At 38.8% G+C, this 27,794-nt stretch overlaps 1 protein-coding gene across 2 annotated transcripts in view; it reads left to right on the forward strand.

The window, feature by feature from the left end:
- Window positions 1-6,442: 6,442 nt before the first annotated feature.
- PPP2R2A (protein phosphatase 2 regulatory subunit Balpha) overlaps window positions 6,443-27,794 on the forward strand; it is an 89,660-nt gene continuing 68,308 nt past the window's right edge. The window contains exons 1-2 of one of the 2 annotated variants that reach the window (XM_059372035.1): window positions 6,443-6,807; window positions 8,657-8,731. In XM_059372035.1, coding sequence (XP_059228018.1) covers window positions 6,801-6,807; window positions 8,657-8,731 — 82 coding nt within the window. In that variant the 5' untranslated portion in view covers window positions 6,443-6,800. Of the gene's footprint in view, window positions 6,808-8,653; window positions 8,732-27,794 lie in introns of those variants that run through there. The other variant, XM_059372043.1, reaches the window with a different exon arrangement.

The following is a 27,794-nucleotide window of genomic DNA, read 5'->3' on the forward strand; positions in this document are numbered from 1 at the left end:
TTTGACACAGAGAGAGAGAGAGAGAGAGATCACAAGTAGGCAGAGAGGCATGGGGAAGCAGGCTCCCTGCTCAGCAGAGAGCCCAATGCGGGGCTCGATCCCAGGACCCTGAGATCATGACCTGAGCCAAAGGCAGAGGCTTAACCCACTGAGCCACCCAGGTGCCCTTGATACCAAATTTTAAATCACTGGAATAATTCTCTAGGAAGAATTACAATTGCATGGCTTTTTAGATTTTCCCTATATATTTTTCATAATTTCTATGAACCGTTCTCAAATTGTGATCAACAAAACTTCAATTATGAAGGAAACAATAATAGAAAATAAGACTTGTATTTGTTTATCCAAATATTTATCAAGTTCCTACTATGTTCCAGAGATTATGTATCAATCTGAAAAATGAACCATTAGGGGAAAAGATTAGGGAGCTTTATTTTAACAGCTAAGCATGGAAGAGGAGCTCAGATCACAATACATGATTGTGAAATCCCAGGGATTCTTGACTACATTAATGGAAACATGGTTTCCAAGTAAGAGCAGGTAACAGATGTGTAATTGTTGGGCCTGAATTGTTGTACTTAGCCCTTCGCATGATTGCATGAGGCATTTGGAACAACTAGCCTGTATGTAGAGGATATTGACTGAGATAATGCATTGATACATAGATCAAAGCTGGATTAAGGAAGGAAGCTTTAAGGAAGCTGGGACAATGATTATGGAGAAGAGAAAATTTGAGAGACATAGTTATATCCTAATACTCAAATGACCTGCATATTCACGTTAAAAGATGTCCCAGATGGGAGAGCCAGGGTCTGTAGAATAAAGTTGTATTGAAGTGCATTGCTATACAATATAGGGAAGAATTACTCAGTGATAGTAAAATCAGAAGAGATCTTAGTTCTTGATTACTTGGAAGTTTTTAAGCAAAGACTGAATGAGCACTGGAAAGCGTGTTGAATAGGGAGTTCATGCATCATGAGAATTGAGTTAGTTAGTCCCTAAAGTTCCTTCCAATCTTGAGTGTGTATGTTTCTTTTTTTTTTTTTTCAAAGATTTTATTTATTTACTTGACAAACAGAGATCACAAGTAGGCAGAGAGGCAGGCAGAGAGAGGAAGGGAAGCAGGCTCCCTGCTGAGCAGAGAGCCCAATGCTGGACTCGATCCCAGGCCCCTGGGATCATGACCTGAGCTGAAAGCAGAGACTTTAACCCACTGAGCCACCCAGGCACCCGAGTGTGTATGTTTCTATTACTTAGGCATAAAACACATGCCAGTGTCTTAGTTAAACTCAAATGCCTCCTAAAAAATCTACAGCATGGAAATAGATTTATACATCGAACGAGCGGTTTGGATAATAATTTATCTACATTGCAGAGCATTTATAATTATTTAATAGGCAATACTGAATATAGATTTCAGAGATAATATTTAATTTCACAAAGTTTGCATTTTATATCAGAGAGATATTCAGCTTATATATCTATATACTGTATATCCAATGAAAGCACAAAACAAAATTTTTGGTTGCAATTTACAAACTCAAGATAACGACAAGAATTTACTGATCTTTTCTTCATCTTTAAGTATGCACACGGTTTTAGGTGCCTGGGTGGCTCAGTGGGTTAAAACCTCTGCCTTCGGCTCAGGTCATGATCCAGGGTCCTGGAATCGAGCCCCACATCTGGCTCTCTACTCTGTGGGGAGCCTGCTTCCTCCTCTCTCTCTCTGCCTGCCTCTCTGCCTACTTGTGATCTCTGTCTATCAAATAAATAAATAAAATCTTTAAAAAATATATGCACACTGTTAAAAGGCCAAAAGAAAATATTTCTTTGTTTTATGGTAAAACCGTGGATTGAATCACATCTTTGAACATAGTTATAATGGACTACTTTATAATGGACCACTTTAAGGTGGAGTATCTATAACACAGATTTTATCAACAAACTGTAATACCAGCATTAGAATGGACTTTTAAAGAACTTTTAAGCTAAAGTTTATTCTTTCCCTTAATATTTATTGATTATAGACAATTGGGAGAAACGCAAATGTCAAAGAAGAAAAAATTACCATTGTGTCCCTGTCTAGAGACATTTCTGTGAACACCTTGGTACCTTTCCTTCCTGTCTTTTTCAGTTCCATATATTTTGTGTATGTTTCTGTACATACCTATGATTGTATTGTATTTGTATTTTGTATCCTGTTACTAAAGCGTAAGCAATTTCCTCTGTTTTTACAAACATTTGGCTACATAAAGTCCTCTTGGTAGATTCACTATTGTTTTCTTTAAACACCTGCTAGTGTAGGATATTTTAGTGATTTGATAGTGCATTCTTTTTTTTTTTTTTTAAGATTTTATTTATTTATTTGACAGAGAGAGAGAGAGCGAGAGAGGGGCAAGTGCGAGAGGGAGAAGCAGGCCTCCCGCTGAGCAGGGAGCCTGATGCCTGGCTTGATCTCAGGACCTTGGGATCACGACCTGAGCAGAAGGCAGCCACTTAACAACTGAGCCATCCAGGCACCCATTGATAGTGTGTTCTATACCTGAATATTGTGATGTGAATTATCAATATAATCTAGAATCTGTGGGGTTTTGGAAAACTGCTTTGTAGGCCAAATTTGTAGATATTAAGAAAGTATGTAAGAAGCTGACATCTGCTTATAATTTTCCCTATGAAGTCCTTGAACTTGTTCAATGTTAGAAAGCATGGCTTGTAGTGAGTTTGCCAAAATTTTAAATTGTGTCATTTACTAATCAAGGACTTCTCCTTTTACCCTTGAGTTCATGGTCTTTTTTAGACATTCCTAATTCTAACTGCCTAGAGGAGAAGCATCTAGACAGTGCCACTTCTCAGTGTGAAGGACGGTTTGTATTCAACCTCACTCCAAGGAAACAACTTTCAAGTGATTCTCCCCTCCTTATACGAAATGCTTTAAAAAGCCAGCTTGCAAAACCCGACTGGTGAGTCCCATTGGCTCCATTCTGCTGGTGAGATTGTAGGTGCCCCTAGTGCCTCTCAGTTTAGATTGGAACCAAAACACCTCTAAGACTTATAGGTTCTCCAGGACCTCATCAGGAAAACTTCGAGTTTTCCTCTTGGTGTGTCTAGGCTGAACTCAGTTCTGCAGGGAACTATTTCTTTAGGCATCTTACCCATGGTCAGATGTTGAAGTTCTGACTAGAGGCTTAATGACAAAATGTTTGTGTGAAGGTGTGTGGATCATATGGATGAGGAGTGATGTCCTGTGGGATTCTCTTGGTTAATAAGTATTTAGGAACAAAGGAGCAGTTGGAAATAATTGGGATGAATCTATCCCTAAGCAACTTAGAAATTTAACCAACTATGCCTAATAGATGTACATTGGAATGACCAAGATAATTTGTAAAATGCCTCTTTTTTCCAGGGTTAAAAAGAGTAAGTGAAAACAAGTATGATAGGGTCAGCTTTATGGAGACAATACTTTAGTGGTTTTCCTCCCAAGCCAGAGAGATTTATTCATTCATCCGTTAATCCAACAAATTATGTGGCTGGTGATATGGAGATGAATAAGACATACTTCCTTCCTCAAAGAACTCCATTAGTAACAGACACATATTTATATAATTTTAGCATAATCTAGCAAGAGTGAAGTACATTAGATTTTATGAGAATATTTCAGAAGTGCACCCAACCCAGCTTAAGGTTGATAGGGAATGAGGGAAAATATCAAAGAAGGCTTTCTGAAGGCAGTTACATCAGAATTGATTTTTAAAGAACCAGGAAGGGTTTTACTGGCTGAGGAAGGAGAAAGAGATGGGTATGTGGGTCTGTTGAGGCAGGGGTGGGTTAGAGGGGATGGTGACATTCCAGGGAAAAACCAGCATCAGCCAAGGTATGAAGCAGATGTGGAATCAAGATTTATGTTCTGTCACTACTTGTTTGATATGCTTATTGGACATCTGTAGAAATGTCAAACAGGCAGGTAGATGTGTGTGTCTGCAGTTCCAGGGAGAGTACAGCTGGAGGTCTAGATTTGGCAGTGACTGGTATATACACAGTATTTACATCTGTAAATACTAAATGAGGTTGCCTGGGATAGAGAGGCGTATATAGGGCAGAAGACAGGAAGACATATCACCCTAATATTTACAGGGTGATCCCAGAGGAGGAGCTAGCAAAGGAAACTAAAAAATGTGTATGGAAAGATTGGGTGTAAACCAATCATATAACAAGCAAAAAAAAAAAGGGTCTCAAAAAGCATAGAGTGGTGAGTGGTTTCAAATACTGTTAGAAAGTCAAGAAAGAGAAAAATCAAAGAAGTGATCATTGGATTTGGTTACATGGAGATCATTAATTACCTTGACAGAAGACATTTTCATGAAATGGTAAGGAAAGGGCCCTAGTACAGAGACGGAAGATAGAACATAAGATAAGGAAGCAGGGACCAACAAGAGCAACCCTTGTCTTTGGGCTACTAGCTTAGGGTCACCAATTCTTGATTATTAGACCCATTAGACCTATCTCAGCTTGTCCCATAGGCACGTAGTACCCTCAAGAGTGTGTACAATGTTCTTAGGACAGCACCCAGCACATAGTGCTGTATGAACTTCTGTTATAATTATCTTAGTTTCTAGGCAAGCTTCATTGGCTTCTAAGAAGAACGAATCATTTATGTAGACCAAATCGTTTTTTAGGAAGCGTGAAGATACAAATCTTACGCATAGCAAAAGCTGAAGCATAAAACAAGAAAGTGACTTGTGTATTAGGGGTGCCAGTCCTCTAGTTTAATGGTCTAGTCTCTCTCTCAGTTTTAAGGTTCACTGGAGAGTCTAGGATTGAATTATAAAACAATGGCATGGAAAGTAGAAAGGAAAAACGAGTAGTAAAGGCATAGGTAGAGAGACACATTTATGAAGTCAACCAAAATAGAAGTCAATACAGCACACAGTGCGTTCATGCTTTGTACAGGTAGCTGAAAGATGACAAATACAGTGTGGATTTTTAGTCTGCTTATTCACTGGTTAAGGGCAAATTACTAAGATAGAAACGGAGGAATAATAATCCAATGGTGCAGTTTTTCTGTGTGGATATGTTTTTTTTTTAATTTTTTAAAGATTTTAGTTATTTATTTGACTGACAGGGATCACAAGCAGGCAGAGACGCAGAGGAGGAAGCAGGTTCCCTGCCCAGCAGAGTCCAACGTGGGGCTCCATCCCAGGACCCCGAGATCATGACCCGATTCAAAGGCAGAGGGTTCACCCACTGAGCCACCCAGGCACCCCTGTGTGGATGTTTTGAAACTTGTTTTACAATCGAACTGTTATAGCAATCAAGACCAAGGTAGAAAGTGGAGCTATGAGGAGGAGATGTAAATAATTGTTAACTTCCCCTTAGTCGCTGAATGCCTGATGACTCCTTTCAGCCTTAAGGTCAAATTCCGGATATTTTTACAGGTGTTGGTCATGTGCAAAATATGCATGTCTGTATCCTAGGAGTGTTGCGGGGACTGAGATATGTAAAGTGTCCAGTAGGATACAGCGATTGCATCGTTAATGCATCTTTCAATGAGGTACCTATACTAACCCTCTTGGATGATGACTAGTGTCTCCTGTTTTTTTTTTTTTCCTTGTACCTCTTAACTCTGTTGAAGATGCTTTCAACACAAATCTAACAATAACGGCGGCAAACATTCATCATGTATTCTAATTAAGTCATTTAATCTTTGAAACAACCCTATGAGGCAGGACTGTTAACCTCATCTCCTGCATGGCGTCCGCATTCGGCAGCCTGGCTTCAGAGCCCAGCTCTTGGCTTAACCACCGCTTCCACTCTCTCAGCTGGACCGACCGGGCCACTTTTTCCGCCATGTCTGCTACCAGCAAACTCCGCGTTCTGTTCAGAAACCCTCAACTGCTTTCAGTCGCCAAGGACTCTTGCCTCGGTTCCCGGGGCCCATGAGAAGGTATTTAATTCACCCACATGGAACCAGGCCAGCTGCGCCCTTCTCAGACCCGCGAACTCTTCCCTCGGCCGAGCCGCCCAGTCTATCCAGCCCCCCACCCCCGTCCTTTTTTTCATTGGCTACAGAGTCACTATTTTAAGTAGAAACACGGTACGCTCAAAGACACAAGATCCCACGAATCCCCGCGAGCGAACATGGTAACTGCACGGCTGAGCCCGTTCCGGAGTCCAGGCACAGGCGCGAGGGTTTGGGACACTGCGATGTGCCAGGACAGCGGACCGGGCCGGGGACAGAGGGCAGACGGGGCACTGCAGGACCTCAGACCAACAGCGCGCGGGATAGGGCGCGGCGCAGGCCAGGCCCGCGGGCACGCAGCGCGCCGGGCGGGGGAGGAAGGGGCGGGGACCCGGAGTCAGGCCGGCGGCTCCCCGCCCCCCCCCCTCCGGTTCCCGCCCCGGCCCTCGCCCCGCCCCTCCCCGCCCCGCCCCTCCGGCCCGGCCCGGCCCGGCCCGGCCCGGCCGCTCCGCCCCCGGGTGACGTCACTGGCCAGGCCAGCCGGCGCCATTTTGAAAGTGGAGTCGCCTACCCCTGCCGCTGCCGCCGCCGTCGCTGTCGTAGCTGCCGCCGCCGCCGCCGCTGGAGAAAGAGCGAGAGCGGGGAAGCCCCAGAGCGAAATCCACCATCCTGCTGGCTGTTCTGCTCGCCCCTCCTTCCTTCTCCCCTGACCCCCGCCCTTTCCCCCCACAGGTGCCATCCGCCGCCATCCGCCCTCTCTACCCCCCCATCCCCAGGTGAGGGGGGTGAGTTCAGGAAGCAGAGACCCCGAGGAACCCAGCAGGGTCACCATTTGCAGCGCAACATGGCAGGTAAAGGAGAAATCACCCTCGTCCACTGACAAGGCACCGCTTCCTTCCTTCTCCCTCCATCACCCCCTAGCGACCGCCTGTGCCTCTGGTAGAGCCACGGGGCGCCCCTTGGATTTCAGGGAATTGGTCAAGTGGGGTGGGGTGGGGGTGGGGAGGGTACTGCTGAGGCAAGGGGTCGTTGTGATACAGAAATGGCTTTTAAAATGAGGGCTGGAACCTTGGCACGGGTGGGGGTGGGGTGTGTGCTGGCGAGCCGGGGGGTAAGGCGTGGGTGGGGCGGGGTGGGGGCGAGTGCAGATTTGTCCCTACTGCTTGGAAGAGCCGGTTATAAACCCCGCTCTCCCCGGTTTCCCCCCAGCTCCCTGGGGCTTTTTTTAGGGTTTTTCCTTAATACAATTCCTGTTTTTTCCCTTGCTGCAAGCCTTCTTGGGTGTTCATATTAATGTATTTTGTACTGAGAAGGAAGAGTACTTTGCAAGTTGAAATACATTGGGGACCTATGTGTATTTTTTCCCCCCACTGTGGGTACGTATATTTTTGAGATCATAAGCCTGAATTTTTTTTGTCTTGAACTCGTTCCCTTTGGTTTCTTAACCTTCGTGCCCAAGAGTGCAAGGTCTTTAATAGACCAAGTTGCATGAAAAATGTAATTTAAACTTTGCGTTTTGTATGTTAGTTTTTGTGCAGATGTCCTTTTCCCAAAAGGGTTTCGTAGAGTTAGTTAAAATAGTTGTGGAGTTCAATGATATAAATAGCCAAGGGGGGAGAGATTTAGGTAAAAGCTTGGGGTGGGGGGAGGTTGCATAGAGAAATGCAGTTTGGAATATTTAGCAGGAAAGGAAGGTGAAGGAAGAGAAAGATAATTGCTTTGAGAGTGATTTTTATACATTTTGATGTTGCTGAATGTCTTCCTTTTCTAAGAACCAGTTTTAGGTGTTGATTCAGTTTCTTCCTCCATAGATCCGGGACATTTTCTCGACAGTGCTTGGAAGTGAAATAGAGACATTCAGGAACTAAACCAATTTTCCATGCTTTTTACAGTATTTAGATAACCTTTAAATAAACCTTCAAAAAAGTTAACGTGTTGGATTGACCTATGTTTTGCTGTAAACAAGCTGCTCTTTGGCCTTGTTGAATAATTAAGCTAAATAAAAATTGTTTTGCATAAGATGATGACAAACTAGGGAAATTCTTTGCAAGGCCCTCTGGATTCTGAGGGATAAGGTGAAAGGAGGCAAAACAAGCTTCCTCTGACAGCCTCCTCACCAGCATTTATTTCGATTTCTTTTCCCGTCTGGAGCCAGTGATTTGCTGGTAATGAAATGCAAAGAAATGGGTGGTGAGTGTTGTGTTTGCTGTGTGTGCGCTTTGGTGATTGGGTTCCTATGAATCATTACTCCTCACCCAGGCTGTAATGTTCCTGAAGTTTTCTCTTCATTCCATGTTTTATGGTAGTTTAACCTTATTAACCCTTCTGCAGGCTTTTGTAAACTTAAAGGAAAACTGTCTGACTTTGGTATTTACTTTTCTCTGGTAGGTCTTGCGTGACTGTGAGGCTTTTACTGTATTTGAGGGGAAGGGAAAATGGAAGTTTTAAACACATATGCAGTGTTCATGATAGTACGTGGCCTTCAGATATTTCATACCTGGAATCTCTCTCTCTTTTTTTTAAATGCACTACCAGTTATTGGAGACTAACCTCCTTCCAAGTTAGTGCTCTGGGCTGGTGGTTGTATGTGTGGGCAGTACCAGGCTATTAGTATCATGCCAACCATGGATACCATCTCTGTGTTTACGAGAGTAAACATGAACAGAACTCAGCTTTAATTGCTATGTTTTCTTTTTCCAGGAGCTGGAGGAGGGAACGATATTCAGTGGTGTTTTTCTCAGGTGAAAGGAGCAGTAGATGATGATGTAGCAGAAGGTAAGAAAGCACTTAATAATGCAAAATTTGAATATGGAGTCAGAATTTTGACTACTGAATGATTTCCTTCCAGCTAGATCTGTTACACTTTAAGAACAGACTGAGTTTTTTGTCTGAGCAATGGAGGAACAGTTTTAAAAGTCACTTTTCTGGAAAATGGTCTTTAGTCTTTTATTATTAATACCTTATATCATTACTTTTTATCTGTTAAGTGAAGGTACTAGAGTATGATGTATATAAAGCTGTCACAAGAAAAATCTAAGTTTCATATTGTAAAGATTTCTTGACTGTAAATTTCATGTACAAATAAATGGTGATGGATTTTCATGTTCAGGCATCATTTTTATATAATTATGTTAAAAAAGGCATCAACATTTACCTCAGACATTTTTGCATGACTGTCTTTTGTTTTTGAGGTAAGATTTTTAGTGTTTAACTTGCCTGCTCTCATTGTGTGGTGTTGATTGACATTCTGTAAAGAAATGATGGCTCAAATGATACATTTTATTGTCTGGTAAGGATAAATTTAGGTGGGTAAGGAAACAACCATGGTTCTGGGGAGCCTATTCTTTTGTTAAGGTTAGAAGCTAGGTTTGATCAGATAAACTTAAGTCTTCTTCTCCCAAATTTATTTAGTGTATTTCAAAAACTTCAAGTTTGGAAATGTCAGTTTTGCACTCATTTGAGATGGTTTTAGGTGCTGGAGGCATTATTTCCCATAAAGTAGTTGTATCATTTCATTGTTCAGAAATACTGTTTAAAGTTTGAATTTTAATGGTATTCTGTCTTGAATTATGGTAGGAATTTTCCAACAAAACTCAAATGAATTAAAATGTACTTCTTTTAATTTTAAAAAGTGTCCCTTAAGTTTATAAATCATCCTCTATAGATTGTATTGTCCTCGTTAAGATCCTATTTCTAATCTACTATCTGCAGTACTGTTAGTTTTGAGGATTTCTTAAGTAATGGTAGGATGATAGACTTACGTTGAGCCAGTCAAATGCTTGGATTTGCCTGTGTCAATGTCATTATCAGTGAAGTGTTTGATCAGTTTGGTGTTCTTTGGGGAGCCAGCTGGCATACATTGTACCTGTGATACTTTACGGAGCACTATCACATTTCTGTTGAATCCTCATCTGTTTTTCAGATGAGAAACGAGAAATCTTAGTTAAGAGACTCACTGATGGTCGCATAAGTAGCGCAAATCAAGGTTTTCTGGTGAAGCTTGTGGTTGGTTTGTTGAGAGAAATCCTATAAGTTCAAGGGAGGACTCATGTGTTACTCATTTTGTAATTCCATTACCTGTTGAATAGTAGCCACTGAATACTGGATCATTTGTGCTGTTGTATAATACTCAAGTTATGAGAATGCTGTATACTTGGAAATTATTCCTGGCTTGATTTCCACTTATTTTTTATAAGTAAAGATATGTTGAGAGGTTCTGAAATGTTGAGCTTTGGGGCTGCAAGGTATCTGGGACATAAACCCTGCCCTGAAGGAGCTCGTCGTTTTTTTTTTTAAACTGTAGGCAAAGAGACCACGTGGGTTTTAATTAAAAGAAATTGATGGTTCTAAACTTACCTAACTGAATCAAATAATGGTTTGTGATATGTATGATGGGATCAGTTGTAGTTCTCTTCTGCTAATACTTAGTAGCTACATTTTGCTACTGATTCTTTTTTTTTTTAAGATTTTTATTTATTTATTTGACAGAGATCACAAGTAGGCAGAGAGAGAGAAAAAGAGAGAGAGAGGTAGGCAGCTCCCCCCCCCACCCCCAGCAGAAAGCCCAGTGTGGGACTCCATGCCAGGACCCTGAGATCATGATCTGAGCTGAAGGCAGCAGCCTAACCCATTGAGCCACCCAGGTGCCCCTTGCTACTGATTCATTAAATGATTTTTTTTTTTTTTGAGGTTGTTAAATAAAGTTTAACATACAGTGCATTCCTAGCATCTTAGCATGCTGAGGCTTGGTATGTATATTTTAATAAAAACATGATTTAAGTCAAGTACCTAAGTTTATGCTAGTGTAGTAAGTTTAAAAAAGCCCCTAATTTTCACACTACACTCCTTTCTTTAATTTTTGTTTTTGTTTTTGTTTTTTTTGCATACTGTAGTTTCCATGTCATGGTCTATTATGTTTATATTCCTACGGGAAGATTAGCTTTTCTCAAATAAGATTAAAGTTTTCCCCCTTGGTTTAGACTGTAATCTCTAAACAGGTTACATCTAGCTAAATCTTCAGTTTAGCTTGCCTGTTTTCTGTTAATGATGTATTGCAAGTTCTTTCCCATCAAAGGCTCTGGATTGTCTTTCCCCTCCTACATGCAGCTAGCTGTCATGGCATACCATTGTTAGTTTTGCAATGCTTTAGTCTTCTTTCCATACCCAACTTCCCTTAGTTCAGGATCTCGGTATCTTTCATCCATTTAGGTTCCCTGCTTCTTGTGTTTTGCTTCTAAGTTAATCTTAAATGCCGTCCCAGTTTTATGTTCCTCAGAAATCTTAAGTGGTCACTGCTTCCCTAGGATTATGAATTACATTCAGATATTTCTGCATAGAATACGAGATCTTTCAACAGTATATCCCGTTTCTCTAAGTTCATCTGCTAATATGGGTAATGATCCAGCTAAATGGTTGCTGTTTCTCAAACAAGTCTTGTACAGTCTTACTCTTGGGTTTTTTGTTTTTTTGCTGTTCCCACCTCGGAATGCCTTACAGTCATCCCACAATTTATCACTTGTTAGAATTCTTCAGGTCATGTCTATAACTCTTTTCCTTACCTTCCTTTCTTGGAAATATTTAAAAAATCTTTCTTTATAGTCCTTCTTATTTATAATTTACCCTAAATCTCTGTTACACTGTGTAGGACTAATGCATCTGCTCTATGCAGAGTATACTATACAAATTACGGTGCTTAGAACAGTGCTTGGGATGCCTGGGTGGCTCAGTTGGTTGGTTGACTGCCTTCAGCTCAGGTCATGATCCTGGAGTCCCGGGATCGAGTCCCGCATCGGGCTCCCAGCTCCATGGGGAGGCTGCTTCTCTCTCTGACCTTCTCCTCGTTCATGCTCTCTCTCACTGTCTCTCTCTCAAGTAAATAAATAAAATCTTAAAAAAAAAAAAAAGAACAGTGCCTGGCACACCAGTAAATGTTGAGTATTTGTTGAATGAAGGAATGTGATTACTATTATGAGGTTCTGAAAGGGAGAGAGATCCATTGAAAAGATGATTGTGGTATACTCTGGATGTCATGGATGTATTTACTTGGATTGATGTTCTACAGCTGTGTAATAGAAGTTAGGAGACCTTGAGTTTTTATCCTGGGGACAAACAAGTATATGTCACTTGGAATAAGTGATTCTTTGGGTTCCAGTAAGCTTAGCCTTAAGATGACAGGACTGGATTAGATTTCTGTTGTTCCTTATATGCTAATCTTGTTAACTCTCAAAGATGTTTTAGAGAAGAAAGAGCCCAACATTATTACTACCGGTAAGTTAAGTTGTATGAGATACTGGGCTCTTTGGGGGCCTTAATTTACAAAGAAGTCTTTATTGGACTTAATGAAGGCTCATAATTTGTCATTAAGTGCATTGCAGAACTAAGAATTTTTATGTTTGACCAGATAACTGTGATTGGTCTTTGGTTGATGGGGGTACTCTTATTGGGATACTTATTCTATGCATAGGTCTCTTCAGGCACTTTTTTTTTTTTTTTAAAATGATTTTATCTATTTGACAGAGACACGGTGAGAGAGGGAACACAAGCAGGGGAAGTGGCAGAGGGGGAAGCAGGCTTCCATTAGAACAGGGAGCCCAATGTGGGGCTCGATCCCAGGACCCTGGGTTCATGACCTGAGCCCAAGGCAGCTGCTTAACCAACTGAGCCACCCAGGCGTCCCTCCTCAGGCACTTTTAAGTGGTTTATCTTTGGTGTAGCTCTTTGTTTGGGAGAAGGGTGAGGTACTAAAGTCTCTATCACTCAGACAATCTCTAATCCTGCAGTTTTCCTTTTTTTTTTTTTTTTTTTTAAGATTTTATTTATTTATTTGACAGAGATCACAAGTAGGCAGAGAGGCAGACAGAGAGGAGGAAGCAGGCTCCCCGCCGAGCAGAGAGCCCATGCTTGGGGCTCGATCCCAGGACCCTAGGATCATGACCTGAGCCGAAGGCAGAGGCTTTAACCCACTGAGCCACCCAGGTGCCCCTCCTGCAGTTTTCCTTTTAATCTTTGTGGTAGTAGTAATAACATTTTATCATATTCCATACTTGAAAAATTTCCTTTATTGACAACTTGCTCTCATGAGATAGTAGGTAGCACAGACACTGGTGCTAGGCTACATAATTGCATCCTCTACATAATACAGTCCTCTGCTAGCTGGGTAATCTTGGGCAAATTAATTCACCTCTTTGTGCCTGTTTTCTTCTTTCTAAAACGAAGATCACAATAAAATCTTCCTTACGCTGTTGTTTGGTGATTAAATGAGTTCATATGCATAAAACAGTAACTTGGCACATAAAGTGTTGTAAGGGTTTATTTAGCTGTTATTGTTGGAACATTTATGGCAAGTAAGGAAGAGTTGGAAAATGAGAAAACTGGGGAATTTAAGAATTTCTCCTCAGCCAAAGTGAAGAGATGGTATATATGTGTTTTATACATATTCTTTGAGTCCACTAATACAAAGTTTAAAAAACATTCAAAACTAACCATAGCCTTAGAGACACATACTAAAGTGGTAAACTTTAAAGAATAGCTACAAAATAATTGCTATAAAAGCCAGTATGTTGTGGTTACTTAATTTTAGGAATCTGGGGGCCTCATGGAGGTAGTGTTTTGACTGGGTGGTGGCTGTAGTGATTAACTGATTATCCTGGACATTTCTCTTTTGATTTTTGATTTTCTGTATTTGTTAGATTTCACCCCAAAAAATTGTGTGTGTGTCTGTCTGTCTGTATGTTTTTAAATCAGTACTGTGTTAGAAAGGGTTTAGAGTGAAAACTGGCAGTCCCTACCTTCATTCACGCCCTAATCCTCCCTCGTACTTCTAAAGGCGATTATATTCAACTCTTCCACTATTCCCTGTTGCTTAATATTTTGTGAATAAAGTGATAACTTCTTTTTCTCCTGCATTTTAGACATTTCCAATTGACTTTCCTCTAGTAGGTGAAAATTAAGCTATTAATATTATCACCCCCATCACCCCATACTCCAGTTTATCATTCCCATACCCTAATTTAACCATACCATGTATATGGTTAAATTAGAAGTCAGTGCTTACATTATGATGACCATGTGAATGTTCACTGCTGAACCAAGACTGCAGTGTTTCTTGTGCATCCCTTCATTTGTCCTGAAGGTAGTAATTGGCCAGTTTTTAATTGGTCTGGTTCTTTTTGTATTTGCACTTTTATTTTTATTTTTTTGTACTTGTGTTTTTTTTTTAAACACTTCATTATGGGAGATTTTGAATATTATGGAAAGTGTATGGAATAGTGTATTGAACCCCCATCACCCAACATCATCAACCCATGGCCAGTGCAACATATTTATATATCACTTGATCCCTTCTCAGTCCTTTGTATTTAGTAGAAGAAGCATTACTGATTTTGTTTTTAAAATCTGGATTCAGCACTAGAAAACCAAGTTCATTATTTTAAAGTGCAACAGGAAGGAAGTTTTCCTAATTTTTTTTTGCAGTAGCAATACCTGGTAATCTATTACTTGCTTAAATTTTACTTGTGGAAATATTAAATACTAAAAATTCAACTATGTATGGATATTATTTTTTGTACATTTTCATTATTTAATATTGTTGACTTAATAATTTTAAATTTATAATATTTTAAAACAAGTATATCTTCCCTTATCTCCATATTTGACAGTGTCAATTTTTTTATAGTAAGTTATTTTAGGATATGATTTTATTACATGAAGCCTTGTTTTTATGGAATTTGGATATGCATTGCATGTCCAGTGCATATCCATGTCCATGTGCATTGCATCTTTCAACAGTTTACTTTCTGTTTTTTTTTGGTAGGATTTAGACTTACAGATTGGTTCTTTGGGGAAAAAAAATTCAGGTTGTAGAGTCTAAATATTCCCCCAAATAAAGACCTAAATAAAATTGTGAAAAAGTTTTTGGGATATCACATAAAATTTTAATGGTTTTAGGGCTCCTGGGTGGCTCAGTCAGTTGAGTGTCTGCCGTTAGCCCAGGTCATGATCCCAGAGTCCTGGAATCGAGTCCTGAATCAGGCTTCTTGCCCAGTGAGAAGTCTGCTTCACCATCCTTCTCCTTCTGCCCTAGTGTGCTCACATGCGTGCACATACCCTCACAATCTTTAAAAAAAAAAAAAGAGTAGTGTATATATTTGTACACATGTGCACTTTTCTGGTTAGAGAGGGTCCATAACCATTATCAAAACAGCTATTTTAGAGTGTGGTCTGGTGACCCCTCAACTTTTTTAAAAGGTCCATGAAGTCAAAACTGTTTGCATTATAATATATTTGCTTTTTTGACAATGTTGACATGTGCAGCAGTGGTACAAAAACAATATGGGTAAAGCTGCTGGTATCTTAGTGAATCAAGTGGCCTTGGCAGCAACTGGCCCCAGTAGTCATGGTAATAATCTTCACCATGTACCAGCAGTTTGAAAATGCCAATTTTACACAGGAATTTTTTTGATGAAACAGTAAAAACGAACTTTATTAAATCTTGATTCTTGAGTACATGTCTGTTAAACTTCTGTGTGACAAAATGAGATACACACCATGGCACTAATGTTACAGACCAGAGTACATGTTGTCTGGAGGAAAAGCGTTGGTGCACTTACTTGGGTTTTGAGCTCATTTAATTAGCTCCTCCTTTCATGGAACATTATTTTGTTAGAAAGAACTAATGACAAATAAATGATGGTTATTTAGACTTGGATATTTGGCAGACATTTTCTCAAGTAAACAGTGAATTTGTTGACTCAGTGGACAATACTTGTTGCCCACGATAAAATTTTAAGCTTTCAAGCAAAGTAAGAATTTCAGAAAACATATATATGCCATCCTGAGTTGGATAACTTAACCAATATGAAAGATGTTTCAGAGGAGACCTGTAATATTAATGATTGCAATTTTTTTATTTAATGTGATGAAATGTGTCAACATTTGGAACCTCTCAATATTTGGATGACTCAATCAGTGTTTTAAAACTATCCAGTGCCTGTGATGTTTAAAAAATGCATAAGTAAAAAATGCATCATATAGCATTGGATTTTAATGTAACACACAACTGATAAATAAATGGTTTCAGATTCCACAAACCTTCAAAAAACTGTCACTTGTCCAGTTTTGGTGTAGTGTCAAAGGGATATCCGTAACCTGAAAGGCCTATTAAGATACTCCTGCTTTTTCAACCACATACCTGAATGAGGGTGTTTTCTTCATCTATCTAATCAACACAACACAGTATATTGAATGAAGAAGCAGTTAAGAGAATCTAGGTGTCTTCTGTTAAGCCACACATTAAAGAGATTTGCAGCAGGGTAAAACAGTGCCATTCTTTTTGCTAATTTTTTGTGGGAAAGTAGAGTCATTTTTCATTTTTTTTTTTTTGTTAATGTGTAGGGTTTATCACTAATATTTTTAAATCGACAAATACTTGAAAATTTGAAAGGCTTTAGGGGTCCTCACATTTTAAGTGTAAAGAAATCCTGACATCCAGAAATACTTGACAGCAGTTGGTTTAGTCTTTTAATAGGCTTTACTGTATTAATGCTTTAAAAGTCTCACAGGCTATAAGATAAGTGATCAGAGCAGTATGCTGCTTTTGTGCATGAATGTCTAAAGCTTTCCTATAAAAGCTTTCCTGTGACTTATTGTTTCAGCCTACTCTCTTGCTGTTCTTTAGATATCAAATTAGATCTGCCTTAAGCTCTTTCATCTGGTGATCTTGGTGAAGGAAGGATACCTTTAGGACTTTAAAATACCTATTTTTAAATTTACCTCCCTTGCAGAGGTTACATACTAGTACATATTTGCCAAAATACTTTAGCTTAAAGTTTTTTAGGGCTTTTCCCATTTTCTGCTCAGGTCCAGTTAACATTAATACTTAATGTAGGATTACTGAGTTCCTCAGAGCCTCCTGGTATGATGCCATTTCTGGGTTGGTGCCTGGTTATTAGAAATGAGTTGGTGACCTTGGCATTGTGTTTAATTTTGAGGCCAATATGTAGTAGTTTGATGTGTTGTTTTTTCTTGGAAGAAAGGCATAAAATTGGCATGGTAACTTTGTAGTTTCCAACTCTTCATTACTATAGGGAGGAAGGGGAGAGAGAACAGTGTTTTCTTTAAGTTTTATTTTTTAAATTTATTTATATTTTAGTAATCTCTACACCCAATGGGGGGCCCAAACTCACAGCCCAGAGATCAAGAGTTGCATGCTCTTCCTGCTGAGCTAGCCAGGTACTCCTAAATTTTACTTTTAAGTACAGTGTAATTTGTTTTAAAGCAGTTGCTGAATTTCCCAATCTCATTTATTGTTTAGTATTTTCAGTATTTTTGTGGCTGTTTTTCTATCCTTCAGAGAACGTTTGTCAAAGTACATAACACCTTTTAAAAACTGGTTGCCCCAATTTCCCAATCCGTGTTTAAATGTTGAGTTTGTTAAAAATTTACTTTTCATAACATGTGTTTAGTTAATTTGAGCAGTAGTTGACAAGTGTCACCCAGGTCTTTGCCTGCATCATATGTGGATTCCTTGGGAGATCATGATGAAATGCTTTTCTATAACCCACTGTACCAGAGGTGGTACTTTTGTAATTTTTAGTTTCTTTTGGTTGATTCCCTCTCTGAATGTTCCAGTATCAACTGAGGTTTTCTCTTCTGAAATCTTTGAATGATCTCTTCTTTCCAGTTCAGGGAAGTTCATGGACCAGTGATCCTATTTAAGAACCTCTGCTTTAACCTAAAGTTTTGCCTATGGCTATATGCCTACTGAAATATGGAAGAGTTGAGATTATTTTATATGGAAATAATAGCTTTTAGACTGTTAGGAGGGTAATCTTTTTCTTAGGAATCCTTTTAGTACTTACTCTTTCTGCTACGATATCAGAGGTGTGGATCTTTAAGATAGAGGACTTGACAGTTTTAGTGTATTCCCATTTTTAAAAAATTTTAATTAAAAACTTCTGTCTCTCTAGCCATGGGTAAAACTATTAGAGGGATATATTGGGTTTTGAACCACTTGGCTTGTTTTATACTTTATTTAGAAGGAATCTAAATTTCTTTATTAGCCCATATTAAGAGAGACACCAAAGTAGATAAAAAAGATTGGTGAGAAAATTTTTTAAATAAAGATCTGGAAAAATATTAACTTTTAGAACTTGACATTGTAGAGTATCAGGTGTCCTTTGTCTCAGAGTGGAAATAGAACCTTTTTGGTGTTGGCTGTCTCTTTCTTTTTCCAGTTTACCACAAGGTAAGAGACCTATGGGTATGGAATAGATGTGTTTCTAAAATAGCATAAGAGGAATCCTTTTTTTTTTTTTTTAAATATTTTATTTATTTATTTGACAGACAAAGATCACAAGTAGGCAAAGAGTCTGGCAGAGAGAGAGGAAGGAAAGCAGGCTCCCGTCTAAGCAGAAAGCCCGATGTGGGGCTCGATCCCAGGATCCTGAGATCATGACCTGAGCTGAAGGCAGAGGCTTTAATTCACTGAGCCACCCAGGTGCCCCAAGAGGAACCTTTAATACATTCTTATTGACTAGTAGATTGGGAAGGCTCTATTTCAAGAGAGAAATCTGTTGTAGGCAATAAATAATTCTTGTCAAATTCTTTATCTAGGGATGCAGCATGCAAACAAAATGGTTATTATGGGAATTGGTAGTTGAGAAGGGATTGCTCCTAGTCTTTTTCTCCCTTGACATAAAAGGAGAATTAATTTTTTTCTAGCAACAGAACCAGTTCTTTAAGCAAAATATTTTTTAGCTTATAAAATAAATTCTTTTAATGCATTTTTTATTGTTAAAAACAGTGTACCGTATTCACCGTTTTTAAGCATACACTTTGGTAGTGTTAACTGTATTCTCGTTGTTGTGAAACTTATCTCTAGATCTTTTTCACATTGCAAAACTGAAACTAGACCTGTTTCATAGTTCCTGATTCTTCCCCTGCCCCTGGTGTCCTCCATTTTGCTTTGTTTCTATGAATTTGACTACCTTAGATACTTCCTACAAATGTAATCATACGGTATTTGTCTTTTTGTGACTGGCTTACTTCATGTCTTCAGGGTTCCATCGATATTGTAACATGTGACAAGATTTCCTTCCTTTTTAAGACTGAATGATACTCTATTGTGTTTATATATACCACATTTTGTTTATCCATTCATGCATTTATGGACATTTTAGGTTGCTTCTACCTTATAGCAAGTGTGTGCTTCTAGTCTGTCTTTATTGCTGGGGGAAGGAACAGCAGAAGTCCTTCCTTTAATTGATCGGAGGTGGACAAAGAGAGCCCTGGACAGAAGATATTAAAGAAGGTAGATGGGTACTGCTGTGTGACAAATCTGTTTATCCCAGGTTAACAGTTTGAAAACCAGAAATGGATTACTTCATTTTGTAGGCTATTACAGGATAAGGTTAAGGAAAAATCGAAATTTTTTTCTTTTTAAAAGATTTCTTATTTATTTATTTACTTGACAGAGAGAAGACAGATCACAAGTAGGCAGAGAGAGAGGGGAAGCAGGCTCCCTGCCAAGCAGAGAGCCTGATGTGGGGCTCGATCCCAGGACCTGAGATCATGACCTGAGCTGAAGGCAGAGGCTTATTAACCCACTGAGCCACCCAGGCACCCCGAAGAATCTAAATTTTTGACCAGAGTTTTACCTCATTTGTTTTGCAGTTTCTAGTTTAAAAATAGAAGATACCATGAATTTTGTAAATCACTTTTCATTATTGTAAACCTTACATTAACAGTAAGATGGCTGGTATGTTATTTCATACATGTTTTATTTATTTTTCTTAAAAAGATTATTTATTTATTTACTTATTTATTTGACAGAGATCACAAGTAGGCGGAGAGGCAGGCAGAGAGAGAGGAAGGGAAGCAGGCTCCCTGCCAAGCAGGGAGCCCAATGTGGGGCTTGATCCCAGGACCCCAGGATCATGACCCAAGCTGACAACAGAGGCTTTAACCCACTGAGCCTCCCAGGCGCCCCTCATACATGTTTTAATTAAGCAAAGTCTTCAGCATATTAGGGAAATTTGGTACCTGTATAAGGAATGATCATGGTTGTATTTCTTGCAGTAGCCTTTGAGGTAGACATTATTGTCATTTTGTACACAAGATTATGAGTGAGTAAAACTATTCTGTCTGCTTTTTAGTCTTCCCCATTGCTTCTCTGTGGTTCAGTTTTTAAAAATACTATTTGATTAAAAATATAAATCTCTGGTTCTCATAGAGAAAGGGTAGAGTGATAGTTACTCATCCACAAGTCAACAAGAATATAGTGAGTGCCCAGTGCCCTGGAGAATATGAAGAACATAGGTATATATATCCTTCACTTTAGGTATATTAAGAGCATCAATTTGTTACACTAAGCCTTTTCCATAATATTTTCTGGCTTGTGGTATTAACCTGTTCATATTATTGGGAGATCCTTGGCTAATCCTATGTAAAAAATATACAGGTAGTTTTGGAATTTAATAATTAATTATAATTGACATGCTTTTTGGTGTTGAGATGGTGCTGTAGTACAATCTTGGAATTAAATGAAGAATCACATGTATCTCAATTTTTTCTAAGATATAACTATGTCTTTCAGTGGTTTTAAATGCTTGTGAGTTGAATTTACAAATGAATATTACTGGAGATCTCTCCAGGTATATGTAGTTGCCCATAAGCCTTTTTCTCTCTTCCCTCTATCCTGTGTGTTTCAAGCCTGCATTTGGTTAATTTCGCAGATCCTTAAAAAGTTAAATATAGATTTAACCATACAACCCAGCAGTTCTCTTCCTAGGTATATACTTGAGAGAATTGAAACATGTGTCCATAAAAAGGTAGACATGAACGTTATAGCAACATAACTCGCAATAGCCAAAAAGTGGAAACAGACCAAAGGTCTGTTAATTGATGATGCATACAGAAAAGGTGGTGTACAATGGGATATTATGTAGCCATAGAAAGGAATGAAATGCTGTTATATGCTGCAACATGGAAGAGCTTGGGAAACATTATGCGAAGTTGAAGAAGTTGGGCACAGAAGACCACATATTAAATGATTCTGTTTATATGAAATACCCAGAAGTGGCAAATTTATCAAGACAAAGTAAATTTGTGGTTGATAAGACCAGTGAGGGATGTGACTGCCATTGGATACAGCATTTCTCTAAAAGGGTGATGAAAATATTCTGGAATTAGATAGTGGTGGTTACACAGTTCTGTGAATATAGTAATAAATGCTGACTTGTATACTGAAATTTACAAATGAATAATAGTAAGTAAACTTTTTAGGTTACATCTACAGATAGTAAATCCAAGCAGTGCAAGAGGTATAGAGTGAAAGTATGTGTGTCCCTCTTAACCCCATTCTCCCAGGTTCTCTGTCCTAGAGATATTGTCATGAATTTCTTATATATGGTTTTGGAAGTTTTTCATAGTTGCCTGGGTTTTTTTTTTTTTTTTTTCATGTATATGACATTTTTTTTTTTCATAGTTGCATGTTTTTAACTTAACAGAGTGTGTTTATCATTTTAGATTTGAAAGTGGGAAAATACATTCCAGAGATCTCTGATAGGCGAGGTATATAGGCCTTGTCCTAGGAGGATCTAATGAATTGCTCAGGTAGCTACCATTTTCTTTTAACTATCCTGTGATCTCTATAGCTTCATTCTGAAGAGTTGCTGAGAAGGTTTTATGTGTTTGGAATGTGCATCTAGATGTGCTAAAGTAAGATGTGCTAAAGCTAAGTAAAATTTATGAAATAATAATGTCTAATAATAAAGTAGTAATGTTCAAGATACCCTGATCTTTAAAAAATAATTTGGTTTCATTGATACCTGAAGCGGAAGTCTGTGTCATACTCCCATCATTAAACTAGATCTTGAATTTTCTCCATTTGAATCTTAATTGTTCCTGATGTCTGAAGTGACTCGGGTTTTTTTTTTTTTTTTTTGGTGCTTATTTAGAACTAAACTAGACGTTATTAAGTATGCTAGATCCTAAAGACCTAAATGTGCCCTTTTTTTCCCCCCTCTCCTTTTGAGTCTTTGTTCAGTAAATGCATAGCTCCTTTTATTCATATGTCCACCATCTCTGATTTTTGACCAGATCGCTTGGGAATTTTGTTAATGTTTGTGTAAAATGACACTGCTCAAGTTAGTGACAGTACAGCTTCATTAAATTCTTGTTATGTGGTGATTTGTTAATATTACAGATTTTTTTTTTAATTTAAGGAAAAACAACTCAGTATCAGCATAAACATATATTTTAAAAAGTAAGCGCTGGGCACCTGGGTGGTACACTTGATTGAGGATCTAAGACTCTTGGTTTTGGCTCGGGTCATGATCTTGGGATTGTGGGATCGAGCCCTGCATTGGGCTCAGAGCAGAGTCGGCTTTAAGACTCTGGCTCCCTGTCCCTTTGCCCGTCACCCCTGTGCTTGGTGTGTGCATGCTCTCTCTCTGTAATAGATAAGTAAATCTTAAAAAAAAAAAAAAAAAGTGCTCAAGAAACTTAGCTAACTGCCAACCAGTGTTAAGTGTTTTGCATGTGTTACCATTGAATCATCACAGCTAGCTTCTGAGGATAGTTCTTAATAGTATTTTCATTTTATAGATAAGGAAATCAATAATTAGATAAAGTAACCTGATCAGGGTTACACATGGTGGGGTGGGGAGCCAGAGGTTGAACCTTGGTTCTTCTGACTTTAGAACTACGATAACTAAACAACAAAATAAAGTCACACATAATCTCATCATTTTTAAGGTAACACCTATTAACATATTGGCGTCGGTCTGTCCTTTTTCTACTGTGAATGTATATTTTAAAAACAAGCATTACATGTTTAGCTTTGTATAATGCTTTTTTCCCCCAGTTAATGTCTAAGAAGATAAATGGCTTTTGTACTTATTTGGGCTTTTTTAGTTTTTACAGTTTTTGCTATTGTAAATTTATGATGAACATCCTTGTGAGAATCTTACTACTTAGGGTGTATTTCTAGACATGGGAGTTCTGGTCAAAAGATGTGACCTTTTTTATGGCTTAAAGAATGTATTACTAAATTGCCTTAGAAAGTTAGTGTGGGTTTTCACTTCCTCCAGCAGTGAATAGGAGTACCCATTTCCTGATGACAGTCTCTAGCACAATATTGCCATTCAGTAAAACCTTTTCCTCTTACTTGTTTGAGCATGTTTAAGTATGTAGATTCTGTTCATGTCCTTTGTTGCTCCTTGCCAGGGCTTTTCTTACTCATTTGTAATAGCTAAACCTCTCCCCCCTCCCATCATCATAGCTGAGGAAAGTTGTATGAAAACTCAAAGAACTAATTCGGGTCTAGAGTAGAAGGGGAAAGTCTTTCTAAATGAAGTGGCCTTTTTTTTGTTGGTTTTTTTTTTGGTCTGTTTTTGACAGGCAATGGAAGGCAGAGTGTAAGAAAAAAGTTTGACAACTGCTGTTTGTTAGTTTTCTTATCTACATGGGGATGATTAATAGTACTTGTATTGTTATTTAAAGGATTAAATATACACGAGTGCTTAGTTTTGGCATATACTTAGTGCTCAGAAAATTTAGTTGGCCCAGTTAGTTATTTAATGCATGATTAACAGAAATAACAGATTAACAATTAACAGAATAAATGTCTTTCAAGTCCACAAACCAAGATCGACCAGTTGTTTTTAAGATTTACAGGCATTTTGGATAAGTACATGTTGCGTTAATGAATACAGCTTGAGCTTAGTTGAGTTGGGAGTTTGGGGAATCCAAAGACAAAAGTAGGAAGATTAGTTTCAGCAGATTTTGAGTTAGGCTGGGGTCTGGCACGTTGATTATGAGGTTGATTAATCTACAGTAAAAGTTCAAGCTTGCTTAATTTTTTTAATTTCCTCTTCCTGTTCTTAAGTTCCTCCATGGTTTTGTTCTTTCCTGTGACTGGATACTCTGCATCAGTGGTGGCGCTTTCAGCGGGCACTAGAGCCAAAGCATCCTTCATACTAGTGGTTACATATTCCCCTAGTTGGTAGGTGTGGAGTTTGGAAGCACCTGAAGGTGTGAGCTCAGGAAAATTCCATGAGAATTGTTGACCCTAAACTGCAGAGGTTCTTAAAAAAGCCCTATTATTCCTCCCCCTCTGTGGCAGTGTTCTCTGTTTCTATGATGTTCTGTGATGATCTGAATCTTTTACCAGGCCTTGAGTAGGCTGATGAATATATGTTGAGCCCATAAAAAATTTCACAGGAGTCTGAAGAGAGAGTGCATATATTTTTTTTTTTTTTAAAGATTTTATTTATTTATTTGACAGAGAGAGATCACAAGTAGGCATAGAGGCAGGCAGAGAGAGAGAGAGAGGAGGAAGCAGGCTCCCTGCTGAGCAGAGAGCCCGATGCGGGACTCCATCCCAGGACCCTGAGATCATAACCTGAGCCGAAGGCAGTGGCTTAACCCACTGAGCCACCCAGGCGCCCGAGAGAGTGCATATTATTGTACCAATGAACACCCTTATTTCTCTCTGTGATTCCTTATTCAGAAGTGCACTATTTTATTGTCAAAAGAACTGCATTAGCTGGATATCAGTACCTTTTAAGCTTTATGTGCTTATGGGTTTCCCTGAAATCTTATTAAAATGCAGATTATGATTCTGCTTATAGATCTGGGGCGGAGCCTATGATTTTGCTTTTCTAACTCAACTCCAGTGATGGTCATGATGCCGCCACTGCTGCTCACTTGGTTTGCAGTCTACATTTACAGGGAAAAGGCAGTTTGTTGCCGTTTTTTAGGGGAAGGGAGAACAGGTAGTAGGGTAGTATCTTACTCAGCATTTCTGACAGACTGAATAGATTCATTGTACTGTTCTCACATCATTTAACATTTGTTCAATAAATGAATAAATACCTCCTGGGGAGCTTTGTACTAGCTGTTAAAAGAGCAGCTTGCATCACAGTGTACTACTTGTTAGCCACCCCTAATTGTTAAATCAAATTTGTGTTTATATTTCAAATTTAGCTCAGACCAGTCAATATCTCAGTATACTTAAAGGTTTGCTTTTGCTAGTAATTTGCCTTTTTATTTATGTATTTATTTTAAAAGATTTATTTATTTATTTATTTGACAGATCAGAAGGAGGCAGAGAGAGGGGGGCGGTTAGCAGGCTGAGTAGAGAGCCCTATGTGGGGATTGTTCCCAGGACCCTGGGATCATGACCTGAGCCCAAGGTAGAGGCTTTAACCCACTGAGCCACCCAAGCGTCCCAGTAATTCATTTGCCTTTTTAAATAGGTTGTCTTCCTAGTGCTGTGAAAAGATGAATTTAGGAAGTAAAATCTTCACTCCTAAATTGGTTGTTTTATAATCTCTAACAGATTTTTAGAAGTATAAGTGATTAACTTTTTTATTTTTATTTTTCTGATTTTTCTATTTGTTTTGTTAGCCTGGGAGATACTTTTTCAGTCTCCAATCAGGATTTCTCTCCCTCCTTGCCTAATCTTAGTTTTATTTTAAGTTGATTTTCACTTTATAAGTCGTGTGCGTAGTTCAACAAGTCATTAATTTTAAAATGCTTATGAGGAAAAGTGACAGTTTTCTGTCATCTCACCTGTAACTACCCGGAGTCCCCTTTCTCAGACTTTCAGCTAGTTTCTTCAGGTATTTATTTTCCTATTTTTTTTTTTCTTAAGATTTTATTTGTTTATTTGACACGCAGAGATCACAAATTGGCAGAGAGGTGGAGGAAGCAGGCTCCCTGCTGAGCAAAGAGCCCGATGAGGGGCTGGATCCCAGGACCCTGGGATCATGACCTGAGCTGAAGGCAGAGGCTCTAACCCACTGAGCCACCCAGGCACCCTGAGAAGGTTAATTTTTTAAAAAAGTGTTTTGGTTTTGGCATTCCATTTCTTTCAAGTTTCTTTCTTGTTTGTGTTGGCAGACCTCAGTATCTAGTGATCCTTGGTTGTCAGTAACATCTAAGAATGAGGAACTAACAGGTTTTGGTCTCAGGGTGGTGTGTTCAAGCCCTGCCTTGAGCAGCTCATTGTTTAGTTTGTGTCCTCCCACTTAATCTTGTTTTCAGTTTGGTACTTCACCATCAGCCTCAGCTCCAGCTCTGATTTCTCTGGTCCAGCTACTTCAGAAAGTAAAGTAGTTTTTCCATGAGAATGGGGTTTCTGTGCATCTTACACAGAGGTTTTAACCACTTGCACGTTTTGAGCTCCATTCCTCTCTGTTGTCCTTTCCTGACCCTTCTCAGGGTCTGCCAGGCGAGTCTGCTCGCCTCTGCTTGGCAACCCCTTCCACATGCTTTTATTCTTTTAAATTACGTGGTTTCTGTTTTTTAGCACATTCATTGTTTTCCTTCTGCTCATTCCCTGCATGCTCCATTGTTCTTACAGTCTTTAACTGTTCTTATTTATTTATTGTCACTTTAACGGGATCCAGAGGGGAGAGAGAACTGAGTTTCGGATTTCTGTGTTTAACAAGTGTATTAATAAAATGTTTCTAGTACTGTTTCCTTCATGTTCAAAAACACTTGATAATCGCTTTATCTACCAAAAAAAGGAGAATTCACATAATTTATATTTCTATTTTTCTTTTTAGAAAATTGCTTTCTTAGATCTAAATTCTAAGGTTGTGTAGTATTGTTTTTAATATACTAAGCTTTAGAAAGTTTGGAATTCTTTCCCTCAAGTACAGCAGTAGATGACAGAAATTAAGATACTAACTTGGATTTTCAAAACCTAACTTTTAGGCATCTTTAAGGAATCAGCCAAAAGCAGTGAGGTTTTAAAAAACTTATTATTACCATATTTAAACTTAGAAATGTATTCTGATTTATTAAACTCTACAAGGAGTGGGTCTGTATGTTTTTAAAGTGCTTGCAGCCATATCTGGCATACACAGTAGGTCCTCATGAAGTATTTGTTGACTGAGTACACGCGAGAAATTTGTTTGCATATCTAAAATACCAGAGAAGGTGTTAGCTTTATTGGATTCCAGTGAGTTTAAGTTTTATTTCTACTCCAAAAATTGCTTTTAATTAATGAAAACATTTATCCCCAAATAAAGACATTTAAGGATTTTATTTATTTATTTTACAGAGAGAGAGAGAGATCATAAGTAGGCAGAGAGGCAGGCAGAGAAAGGGGGAAGCAGGCTCCCCTCTGAGCAAAGAGCCCGACATGGGGCTCGATCCCAGGACCCTGAGATCATGATCTGAGCTGAAGGCAGAGGCTTAACCCACTGAGCCACCCAGATGCTTCAGTAAAGACATTTATAAGTAGAATGTAAGATTATAGTCACTTACTGATTGAAGGGCAGCTAAGATCATAATTTTCTATTGGGACTATTGTTCCTGAAACCAGCACACAGAATTAAGGGAGTAATCGTTTTTTCCCCTCCTTTTCATGAGGAGCACTCATCCCCTGATATCAGTAATACAACGTTTGTGCACTTAATACCACACTGCCTCTGCCTGCTTTTTAGAGCTTTTCTTTCTCTCCTTTGCTCACTAGTAGCTCCAAGTCACTGGGACTTTATTGGTGGTTCCTAAACAAACACCATCTTGTTCTTGCTTTTAAGGCCTCAGACTTGCCCTTTAACCTGCAATAGACTTCACCCAGATTTTTTGTGCGGCCCTGTGTAAATTAACTGATTTTCCCTCCTAAACCTAGATAACTCTGTGTTACTTGCTTTTTTTTCTTTCTCTTTTTCAGATAACCTTGCTGTTATTTGGAATAATCTTGTTTATTTATTGTTTGCCGGCTTACTATAGGCTTCCTCTCACATTATAAGTTTCACCTATGAAGGAATGAACTCTGTTTCTTTTGTTTTACCACTTTATTGTTAGCATTTTGAACAGTTTC

The sequence above is a fragment of the Mustela nigripes genome, chromosome 1, assembly GCF_022355385.1.
Source record: "Mustela nigripes isolate SB6536 chromosome 1, MUSNIG.SB6536, whole genome shotgun sequence".
NCBI lineage: Eukaryota > Metazoa > Chordata > Mammalia > Carnivora > Mustelidae > Mustela > Mustela nigripes.